We start from the raw sequence: 12,491 nt of genomic DNA, 5'->3' as shown, positions 1-12,491 counted from the left end.
AGACATCATCAAAATCATTCTTCATTCATAAGTGAAGTAACTCCCCCTACCAACATAACTAATTAGTTACAACTTAGCTACCATATTTATGTTGTATTTAATCCCTAACTAATTAGCTATAACTTAACTACCATATTTATGTTATGTTTAATTCCTAACTAATTAGCTACAACTTAGTTACCATATATATGTTATGTCTAATCCCTAACTAATTAGCTACAACTTAGCTACCATATTTATGTTGTGTTTAATCCCTAACTAATTAGCTACAACTTAACTACCATATTTATGTTATGTTTAATTCCTAACTAATTAGCTACAACTTAGTTACCATATATATGTTATGTCTAATCCCTAACTAATTAGCTACAACTTAGCTACCATATTTATGTTGTGTTTAATCCCTAACTAATTAGCTACAACTTAGCTACCATATTATGTTGTATCTAGTCCCTCACTAATTAGCTACAACTTTGCTACAATATTTGTTTGTCGCTAATTTGTCTCTAATTAGCGAGGGATTAGCGAGTAAAATTTTCCCTCGCTAATTTCCCTCGCAAATTAGTAAATTTCTTGTAGTGCCGTAGGGTGTCCCAAAGACTTCATTTCAGCCTCTCCGTTTTCCATTCTGTTCACTTTGCAAAAACAACCCTTTTCTCACTTCTCCTTTCCTCAACAGAGCTCTGCTAGGATTTGGATCTCGTTCTTCGTCAAGCTAGCAAAACTCCATTTCTATTCCATGTAAGTTGCTCCTCAACTCATACTTTGTCTTCTCTAGCTTAATTTTCGTGATTCCAACTAGGGTTCCTCTTGGTAACCTAGTTTTTGTTTTGGTGTTAGTATTTTCAGCTCGCTAAACTGTTCTTGGAGCTGTGGTGCTCCTCTGTAAGGTGCTTGTGTTGTTAGTTATCATCTATTCAAGTAAGGAAAGCTAGGGTTTCATGTTTTTAATGTATCTTGCTTGTTGTTCAGTTCTGTTTCATGTTATTGATGATTGTATGGTGCTTGTGATGGTATGAAAATACACTGTGCATTGGGTAAACTCATGTTTTTACATGCATGAACAGTGGAGAGAATCTAGTATTCTCGCCTAAGCGAGTGGGTCTCGCCTAAGCGAGAGTATTAGAAACCCTTGCAGGTTTTGGCTCGAATTGTCGCTTAGACGACGAGCTCCAATTTTGAGCGAGAAGTCATCTCGCTCAAGCGAGGAGGTCTCGCCTAAGGGAGAAAACACAAAAACCTCACTGTTCCACTGCTCGTGCTCAAGCTCTCGCCTAGGCGAAAAGGGCTCGCCTAAGCGAGAGAATCTCTCTTGCCTGAGCAAGTGCTTCCAGCTTAAGCGAGATTTGTGTAGGGACGTGCTCTAGTGCTATTTTCTTCTATGTTTTTGGTTGTTGGTTACATGATTGATTGGATTATCTTATTTAAAGCAGGAAGTGTGTGAATATGCATGTATTAAATGATTAATGGACTAGAATTGATGAGCTTGGCATGAATAAATTCATGAATCATGATTGGGTGGTTGGTTGGACATTTGTATGAGTTTGTTATGCATGATAAATCTATGGTTGGTTGGTGAGACATGGTTATGGTATGAGTTGGACATAATTCCGTGGACCTCTTGGTGAGATCTCATGGTGGTGCCGTATGTGATGGACATAATTCCATGAACCTCTTGGTGAGATCTCATGGTGGTGCCTTATGTGATGAACATAATTTCATGAACCTCTTATTAAGGTTTCGTGGTGGTGTCATACTGTATATAATTAGGTAAGGATTCAAGTAAGGATTGCATCCTGAAACTCTAAAAAGTTAGTTAGTCTCACGTAGAGCGGACTGACACAAGTGGTGAGATTAGCAGGACACTCTAGTCTTTGGTAGGATAATGGCCTTAGATGTTTGAAGGCTAACCTTGTGCATGGTAGGGTGAAACCCATTGGCAATGACTCTGCAGAGTAGTAGAGGCCACCACAAGTACAAGCATCCAGTGAATCTGACTGATTATATGTATCTGGATAATTGAGTCTTAGAGTCTTGTTGTTTGCTATCACATGCTTGATTGATTGATGTGTTCTTGAATTTTGAATTGTATGCTTAATTGTATGATGAAAACATTTTTACTCTAGCTTACCTTCTTGTTTGTATTATCTTTTTGTGCGGTTTTCCTTTTTGCAATGATCACCAATCCTTTGGTGTGAGCAGATATGGGAACTCATGGTGATCGCAGTGATGACGGAAATGCTGCAGCTTAGTTGGACATGGTTTGGTGTTTGGCTCAGTGTTGAGCCCAAGTTTGAAGAGTTTTCATTATTTTGTAATCTCTTGCTATATGAGCAAGCTTTTGGGCAACTATTAAACTTTTATATTTTGTTATTGGCAATGTAGTGCCTCTGTTCCTGGTTGGTATATTTGGATGACTATAAAATCTTGTATACTTTAAACCTCGTGCTCATTATATTATTTTATGTGTGATATTTCATTTAATTAAGTTCATCTATTAAATGGGATGTTACAGTTTTTGTTATTTTGATGACTTATTAGTGTGATGTACTCTCTCTAGTAGCAAGTTTTATACGAATTAAATTTTTGACCTTATTTATAAGTTTACATGTTTTATGGTTATTTAATATGTTGTTCATGCATAATAATTTTATTATATTTTGTTAAGTATGAGTAATATAATTTTATATGATTATGATCTTATATATCATGGACACAGTTTATGAAATTTTGTGTGAATGATATAATTTAATTATTTCGTTAATTAAATTTATGTTACATAATTACCATCATTAATTCTTAATATTTTTTTATTTTTTTATAAATGTTGTGTTAATTAATAATTTATTCATTTAAATTTATTTATAAAAATAATTTTAGTTATATAAAAAACATTTATCCCAATTTTTATTTTTATAATATAAATATTTTATCACTTTTAACTATTGATATTTTACTATTCTTTTAAATTTCATGTAAATTAATTAATTAAATGATTTAAATTTTATTGATAAAAATAATTTTATTTATATGAATATATTATTTTAAATTTTTTTCTTTTATATATAATATTTTTTTATCAATAAATAACTTATTGATAAAATAAATTTGGTTATAAGAGAATATTGATCCAATTTTCTTTTCTTTTATAATATAACATTTTTGTCACTATTAATTATTGATATTTTTTTAACTTTTGTGTTAATTAATTAATTTATTCATTTAGGTGTTATTGATAAAAATAGATTTAATTTGTAGGAATATATTTATTCCAAATTTTCTTTCTTTTATAATATTATATTTGTATTAATATTAATTACTGATATTTTATTATTTTTATAAATTTTGCGTTAATTAATAATTTATTCATTTGGTGAAAGTTATCGCTACCACACTAGGTTTTTCAAAAGCCCATTTCAAAAACACATAGAGTTTCTTTTGCAAACACAACACTAAATTTTTGAATGAAAAAGTTCATTTCGAAATAGGTTTTACCAAACATATATAGACTTACTCTTTTGAAAATTAGATCAAGAACTTGAAGAATCAAGTCACAACTGTCGCTGATAATCAATTATTGCAAGTGATAAATTATTGTCATATAAGCTTTTCTAAAAACATTTTCTCCATTAAATCTTTGATGCTATATTCCTTCGGTGGTGAACTCAATCACAGGGACGAAGGATAATTCCAATACAACACAATCGCAATTTTCTCCATTAACCTAAACCTTCAATTTCGTAAATGTATTTCTAAAATATAAAAATAACGAAGCACGTAATAATACTTAAAATTCTTGCACAACAAGAAATTTTGTATTTTGTTAGAGAAATTAGCGAGAAAAATTTTCTGTAGCTAATCCCTCACTATTTTGTGAGGGAATAGCGAAAAAATAAAATTGTAGCGGATTCCTAGCAAAATAGCTACAAATTTACCAAAACATATATTTGTAACTAATCTCTCACTAATTTGCGAGAAAATAGCGAATGAATACAATTGTAGCTGATCCACAGCAAAATAGCTACAAATTTACCATAACATATATTAGTAGCTAATACCTAGCTAATTTGCGAGAAATTAGCGATGAAAAAAAAATTATAACTTGTTCGTAGCAAAATAGTTACAAATTTACCATAATATATATTTGTAGTTGTTCCTTCTTAATTAAAATTATATTAAATTCAAAAATAAAAACAATTTTTAATTTAAATATATATTTTTTAAAATTTAAAAATTTAAAATTATTGTTAATTTAAATATTTAAAATTATTATTTTTAAATATAATTGTATATATTAAAATATAAAATATCAATATCAATATCAATATCAATAAATAAATTATAACATATTTTTTTTATTTAAATTGATAATTTAGGAATTTTATTTTTATTTTTTAATTAATAAAGTAAAATATTATTAGTTACCTTTGTAACTATCTTTTACACACTGAAATATTATAAATTTAAAAGAAATAAAAGTTCAAGTTATATTAGAAAGTTAAAATTAAAAATAATTTAAATATATGTAAGATAATTAACTATAAGTTTTAAAATTATCTTAATTAATAAAATCAAAAGAAATATGAATATTAATATAATTTTTTTTACTTAATAAGTAACACAAATATAAATTTTATTAAATGATATGGAATTATATTATGTAATATGGAAATTTCATTAAGATAGTGAAATAAAAGTAAACTTTAATTACTTATAATGTAAAAATAAAATATTTCTGAATGTTAAAAGAAAATATATATATATATATATATATATATATATATATATATATATATATATATATATATAATATTTTATCTACGGAGACAAGACAAAAACAGTCATCACCAGTCGTCTACAATTTTTTAAATTTTCAAATCTTTCAGTGTCTTCTTTCTACCCTCTCCTGTCACTTTACCAAACTTTTATTTTTTTAAGGTTTTCATATTTTCGTTTTGCAAATCTGAATACATTAATTCAGCCAATCTTTAGTAACTTATAATTTTCGTTTTCTTCGTCTAGGAAATTTTTCCCCACTTGCGTATTCGAAAGCAACATCTTCAACTTCTACACCATCTTCAACCTCATAGATGCTCTTACGCTCTCATTCGGCATTCTCAAATGGTTTTTGTCAAGGTTAGACTCATGGTTGGATTCACATGACTGACCGCAATCGGAATCGGTTGGCTTCTCAGGGAAGGTAAGTTTAATCCAAAAATTTTTATATTAGGGTTTAATTTTTTTGTTAAAACTCTTGAATTTGCAGAACGTGAAGGTGACTCGAAGCTGATGCTGATAGCAAGAGCAAGGTTAATCGAAAAATCGACGGAAGAGGAGACAGAGTATCATTTGTTTCAAGTTGGCTAATCCAGAGTCTCCCTTACATCGATTTGTTTTTAGGTGTGCGATTTCACTTATTCATGCTTCACAATGTTTTGTTGAAATGTTCTTCTGCTAGATAGATAAAATCTACCTTTTTATTTGTTTGAACTAGATGAATATTTTTACATTAGTTTATTACAGTGAATTTATGTTAATGTTTTTATTTCATAAACTTTTATGAGATGATCGAATATGTGAAATTTATAATTGTTGCGTGAGTGTAATAATTTTGGGCACACGATTTTGTCTGAGGATTCACGTGAGCAATTGAGCTTTTGAGTTTCAAATAATTGTGTCTTTGACCTATGATCCTTATTGAATGAATCCGAAAGACATTCGTAAGTTATAAGCTTGGTTGCTTTTTTAGCTCGTGTACTTGAGTCTATGTGCAGTTTTAGTCCTCTTAGTTTTGGTTTTCTTGCATTTAGTCATCATATTTTCCTAATTGTTCAAAGTGATTCCCCCGCCCCAAATTTCATCCATTAATTAACAGAATTTGTACATAGATGGTCATCTATCATTGCTATGTTTAGATTTTAGTCCTCTTGGTTTTAGAGTCTTGCATTTAGTAATCATATTTTCCTAATTGTTTAAATTAATTCCCCCACCTCAAATTTCATCCATTAAGTAACAAATTTTTTGCAGAGGTGTAATCTCTCATTGATATGTATAGATCCACAACCGAAAAAATATAAAATAATTAAATAAAATATATTTATTTTATTTGATACATTCTTTATTATTTATATATTTTATAATTTTTTCTTTGCTAATTTATACAAAATAATTATATGCCACCCCATTATTTAATTTTTATTAATCATTGGATAACTTTTTTAGCTGAGTTGCTTTGAACAATTAAGAAACTGATAATGGGGAGAGAAAAAAAAGCCCAGAGTATAAAATAATACTACTATATCACTTGGGTTAATGATACCATGTAAAACACCAATCAATAGTATCCCAAATAACCATTCAACTTTTAATTATAATTACTAGTGCTCTTGAACCCTTCTACTGCTTGTAAATAGATACGTTGAGTACCTAAAGTTCTAAAGATTATGCCATGCTCCAAGTTCCTCCACAAATTTGAGCAATTACTCTTACTCATTTTTCTTGTGCATTACATGATTTGCTACGATAACTAATTTCTCCAAGTATCTTTGTGCAATGAGTGTTGATAATTTATTATCTTATCACAACTTTATTCTTTTGAAACCTTAATGTGAAGGGTAAATACAAAGTATACGATCTTTGTTTATAAAGTTTATATGATGGATCATTATTTCAAGGAAAGGTGTGATTTTCATCTTTATCTTCACTTTAACTTTAGTAATCAAATTGATGTACTGGTATTGATGTGTAATAATTTTGACTGTTACTTATCATTATTTATCTCTCTAGTGTGGTGCACCTGCTCTTTAAGTGCATTTGTTCTTTATGTTCTACTTAAGGTTGAAAATTTAAGCCAACTTGTCAAGAGCTTCTGATTGTTAATGTAACTATCTAGAGTTTGATATTTTTACTTGTTTTAAATGTCTGATCGTAGGAGAAAGAAAAATATTTGTAACAATAAAAACGAATTGGATTGCATAATGTTTATGAAGCCTTTTCATAGGTGCTTCACAAACTACATGTTAGGTGCCAAAAGTTTGAACTCACACAAGAAAGGAAATTACAAAGTCATTTCTAGAGTGGTATAAATATAAGCTTGAATAAGGATATTTTTTCTATTAGAGAAGGAAGAGTAAATGTTTCTTCCAAAAATTAGGGCTCAACTGCAATTGGATTGAAGTGGATGCTTAATCAGGTAAAAAGTGCTCACTATTTAGTCATGTTCTTGAGTATTGTTTTTTTTTATCGGCATTCTAGAGTGTAGTGAATCTGGTTTGTTTCATAAACATATTAAACATTTGTGTTTGTGTTTCAGGAAACGTTATTTCTTTTGTAGGATTAATACCTTCATAGAAACATTAATGCAAGCACAAATGAAAGCACAAGCAGAAATGCAAGCAATTATGCAACAACAGATGCAATAGCAAATGCAATCTTTATTGTCTGCTTTAAAGAAACAAGAATGAAGACATGTCTCAAAGAATCCAAAACTTTGTGTTTTAATTGTGTTGATGCATTACTTTTTTTTTTATACCCTTTGATGCTTTTGTGTCCTAAAACTATTATACATTGGTGGAAACTTTTATGTTGTTTTGTATTGTTTGATGGATATACTTTGATCATTGTAGGATTGATTATCTATCCTTTTTAAACATGTATTGAAAATATTGGAGGTATTTAGACATTTTTTGTGAATCATTTATTTTCTTTGTCTTCTTTTTTTATTATGGACATAGGTTCATGGACATAACTCATAATAGAGAGTGAATAACAGTGAAGTAATTGCAAATAACAAATAATATTTGAATATGATTAATAGAATTGAAATAAATTAGCGAATCAATTGTGATACAGATTAGTGATAGAAGAATTGCGACAAATTAACTAAATAACAGAGAGAATAAAATTGTGACAAATTAGCTACGGATTAGCGAGAAAAGAATTGCGACAGATTAGCTACAAATTAGCAAGAAAGAAATTGCGACAGATTAGCTACGGATTAGCGAGAAGAGATAGGCCACAAATTAGCTACGAATTAGCGAGAATAAAATTGCGACATATTAGCGAGAACAAAATTGCGACAGATTAGCTACGATTTAGCGAGAACAAAATTGCGACAGATTAGCTACGATTTAGCGAGAACAAAATTGCGACAGATTAGCTACGGATTAGCGACAACAGAATTGTGACAAATTAGCTACGGATTAGCTAGAAATTTTAAAACTTTTTTGCTTCAATTAGAGAGGGAATAGAGAGGGATTAACTATGAATTAGCTACGGATTATATCCCTCTCTAATTAGCTACCTGTATTTAGCTACGAAAAATTCCCTAACAATTTAATAGGTAATCTGTCACAAAACGTTTTAGCTATGGATTTGCTACGGATCAGCTACGAAATATTTCGTAACTAATATATAAAATTTTTGTAGTGTTGTTTTCTGATTTAAAAATAATTTCCTTTTGATTTAAAAATAAAAAGTGGATCACGTAAGATAAAAACCTTCTACGTAACACGAAAATGTAAATTGTACATTGTATTGTTAAGAATTTAAACGATGTTATCTCAAAAGAATTTAATTAAATAAAATTAACAAAAATCAAAACCTAATTGAAAAAAAAAAAACTGAACAAAAATATGGATTAAATTTATATTTTAATCTTTATTTAATAAACGCTTGAACTCTACGTTAGCTAACCTATGCTTAAATATATGGTGGAGAAGTTGAGCACGCAAAATAACTTATATAATCTTCTTCAATAATGCAGGCCATGTGTTGATCATTGAGTTTTTATAATATAATTGGTCCATTTTCATTACAATACTCATTTTAGAGAATCGTCTTTCTTGTTAGCATGTCTTTCTCATAATCGTTTGTGTTGTTATTCAAATTTGACAAACGGGAATACTATTTATAAGCAATACATATATGCTAAGATTAGTTATTCTATAGTCAAACGTATAAAACATTCCATAAACACCTTATGTAGGTAGAAGATGTTTTCAACTTTATTATTTTTTGAATTTAAATGAAACAAATTATAGTCATATCGACTTATTGTATGCAAAAATATATGATAAAAAAATGTCTTAATAATAATTAATTTTAATAATAAGAAATTGTTAGCGATTATAGTGATCGATTAAGATACCAATTTATAAAATAAAAAAATATTAATTACTAAAATAGTCACTACTATTATGAATAAAAAATTATAATTAATCTCTTAAATTTTACACGAGACAAAAATTTAGAATATCAAAATTTTCAATTTTTTTGTGTAATTATAAACATTTGAATTCCTTTAAAAACATAACTATAAAAAAAAAATGTAAATATCAACCAATTTTAAAGACAGAAAATAATTAGTTATTATAGTGACTAATTTTGATATCAATTTATGACCTTCTAAAATAATTTCTATTATGAATACAAAATTATAATTGAGTATTGAATTGGTCTCTAAATTTATTATTAATATTAACTGATTATAAAAAGAATTAGTATATAAGTTGATCATTAATTATAATTTTTATTCATAATTTAGATTATTTTAAATACTAATAATCTTTAGTTTAAAAATTAAGCACAATTATTTTTTTCTAAAATTTATTACTATTTAAAATTTTTTTTAGTAACATTTAATTTTTTTTAATATTAGATGTTTAAGAGTTAATTTATTTTCCTTCTTCGAATAGCGTAGGAATGCTTTGTTCGTTTCTGAAAAAATTGTGAGGATCTACCTTGGTCTTTACCATAGCCAATCTCTTGAAATTGTTTCTGAAATACTTGAGACCCCAAATGCTGGCTTGGTCGTAGCTGGTGTAGCCATTGTTATTCACCCCAATGTCAAGATCTCTGTAATTCACATATGCAGCTCTTGGAGACTTTGAAACATAAGGTTCCATATATTTATACACTCTTCTTATCCAATTCATATGCCTTTGTGCAGCCTCGTCCCCTTCCTCTCTCCAATCGACCGCATAGTGAATATGAAATATGTATCCAGATCTGTGTGCGAATGGAATTTCAGATTCCGAAATCTCATCCATTCTGCCTCCATAAGGGGCGAATTCAACCTGAGCTATTTCAATCTCATCGTCATAAAGCAAGCGCCATAACCCTCGTAATCCAGCAACGGGAATGGGTTTCCTCACATAATCAGATTTTCCTTTGTATTTCATTAAATAAATTTGAGTTCTGTTCAGCAAAACTTCAGGGGCTTCATGGCCACTAGATCCACTCAACACACCATTCGTGAAGACAGCGGAGCCGATCCAACTCGTCTCAGTACAGTCCTTTCTGTCCAAACCCAACTCTGGTAAGCTCTTTTGCATCAATGGAATAAGTTCTTCTACACCTCCTTGAAACATGGACACAAAATTCGCTTCTATTGTTTGCTTTCCATGTTCACCTGAATTTACCTTTCTCACGTCCACCCTAATGAATATGCGCTCGTCCATTTTATTCGCCACAAGCTGCCACTTCTGAATGATCTCGGTTGCATTCTCTTCCAATGTCCTTGCAACATTGAACACTGTCACAGTTGATGGAACTGGAACTAGTTTTATCTTCCACGCCACGATGACTCCGAAGCTTGCTCCCCCACCTCCCCTAATGGCCCAAAACAGATCCTCACCCATGGCTTCTCTGTCAAGAAGATTACCATTCACGTCTATTATGTGAGCATCAATGACATTATCTGCGGCAAGACCATACTTACGCATCAAGAATCCATAGCCACCTCCACTGATGTGGCCACCAGTGCCCACAGTGGAACACACACCACCTGGGAACCCAAGTGTTTTGCTTTTCTGACTAATCGTGTAGTAAAGTTCACCGAGAGTTGCCCCAGCTTGAACCCATGCAGTTCGGCTTTCTATTTCAACCGTGATTTGTCGAAGGTTTAAGAGGTCAACGATGACAAAGGGGACCTCGGCAACGTAGGAGAGACCCTCGTAATCATGGCCTCCACTTCGGGTTCGAATCTGCAGGCCATGGCGTTGGGAGCACATTACGGTGGCTCGAATGTGGGAAACGTCGAGTGGCGTGACAATGACTTGGGGTTTGGAGTTTGGGTTGGAGAACCTACGATTTTGAATGATAGCATCTAAGACAGTGAAGTATGAAGAGTTTGTTTGGGTGTAAACAGCATCGGAGATTGAGTTGGTGATATGGGGATAATTGTAAAGACATTGAACAAACTTTTCATGAGTATCAAAAGAAAGAGGTTCAAATGAAAATAAAATAGCAATGGCAGTAGCGAAGGTAAAATATGAGCTTAAATGCTTCATTTATGTGGATGGTTTGTTGCTGACATGAGAAAGAGCGGAGCCTCTAATTTATATAGTTCCGGAGTTTAATGTTAAGGATTGTGTTCCACTGTTTCACTTTCTCTGAGCATGAAAAGGCAATGGAAATAAAAGAGCAATAATATATAGCAGTGAAGAAGGTGCAGGTGGAATAGGAGCTGACGAGATATGGATGGTTGGTTGTGTAGAATAAACATGAAATGGTGGAGGGTCCCACATATTTTCAATAATATCATGGATGATAGCCGGATACATTGAAGCTTTCTGCAACACCACATGGTTTTTGCGTCATGAAGAAAGTTTTTTATTTGTAAGGAGAAACTTTCCACAAGTGAACCAACCACAAGGAAGGTGAAAGAAGTGAAGCACAAATTGTTTATAGGAAAATGGTAGTTTGACACTACCATCTTATTTACCTCCCTCTTGACGCTGCTCAGTTGAAGTTTGAAATAATATTTTATTTGATAAAGAGTCTTTCTTCTCATAAAAGATTAAGGGTATTATCGAAAAAGATTAAGGGTATTATTGAAATATTTTATCAAGTATATCAGCAATGTTATCTTTCCTTTAATGTTTCCTTATAAAAGAAGAAATGAAGTAACCCTCATCATTAATTTTTATCAGAGAAGCTTTGTCTACATTTTTCATTGCACTTTCCCTTCTTTTTCAACAAAGCATTAAACATTCAGTTCCTTTTAATGTTTGAACGACAACAACAAAGGATCAATATCGGTACTCGACGGAAAGTTTATCATTCACAAATAAATAGTGTCTAAGGAACATCCTTTTAAAAGTTTTGTTGAAAAACTAAATATTCATGTGCATGGATTCTAGTTTCAATTTTTATTGCTCAATACTTTATTATTTTAGATTTTTATCGGCATATGATACCAAAATACATACTAATTCAAGACTTGAAATTATTGACCAGAAAAGAGAAAGAAATTATAAACGTTACTTTAATTAATTATTTTTTTTAAAATAACAAATAAATTCAATATAATGCTATTATAAAAGATACACTAATTACAAAAACACAACATTCAATTCTCTTTAAAAAATGAAAGCACGAAATTCAAAATTTGCACCATTTACATCTTTAACCTTATTCCATCCAAATAAGTGAGACCCACATTTTATTAAACAAATTGGTTTTTTATACATATTGAGTGTCAAATAGAC

At 30.3% G+C, this 12,491-nt stretch overlaps 1 protein-coding gene and 1 long non-coding RNA gene across 4 annotated transcripts; one reads left to right on the top strand and one right to left on the bottom strand.

The window, feature by feature from the left end:
- Positions 1–4,847: 4,847 nt before the first annotated feature.
- LOC114175288 (uncharacterized) lies at positions 4,848–7,695 on the top strand. 3 transcript variants are annotated; one of them, XR_003602810.2, is made up of 3 exons: positions 4,848–4,938; positions 5,023–5,200; positions 5,267–7,695. It is a non-coding gene; the product is annotated as an uncharacterized LOC114175288 (long non-coding RNA). The 3 variants fall into 3 exon arrangements; XR_014993520.1 differs by lacking the exon at positions 4,848–4,938 and having other exon boundaries at positions 4,952–5,200; positions 5,267–7,192; positions 7,313–7,695; XR_003602809.2 differs by lacking the exon at positions 4,848–4,938 and having other exon boundaries at positions 4,945–5,200.
- Positions 7,696–9,579: 1,884 nt separating this feature from the next.
- On the bottom strand, positions 9,580–11,444 carry LOC114176388 (tetrahydroberberine oxidase-like). Its single transcript, XM_028061429.2, has one exon. It carries the CDS (start codon positions 11,289–11,291, stop codon positions 9,675–9,677), a length of 1,617 nt encoding a protein of 538 aa, XP_027917230.1. The 5' UTR covers positions 11,292–11,444; the 3' UTR covers positions 9,580–9,674.
- Positions 11,445–12,491: the final 1,047 nt, after the last annotated feature.

This window comes from Vigna unguiculata, chromosome 3 (assembly GCF_037176805.1).
Source record: "Vigna unguiculata cultivar grain cowpea cultivar isolate G323 ecotype 2 chromosome 3, ASM3717680v1, whole genome shotgun sequence".
Lineage (NCBI taxonomy): Eukaryota > Viridiplantae > Streptophyta > Magnoliopsida > Fabales > Fabaceae > Vigna > Vigna unguiculata.
This window is presented reverse-complemented; position numbering and strand designations above follow the sequence as displayed.

Coding starts and splice junctions, on each gene's coding strand:
- LOC114176388 (XM_028061429.2), bottom strand. CDS start 11,291: ATGAAGCATTTAAGCTCATATTTTACCTTCGCTACTGCCATTGCTATT.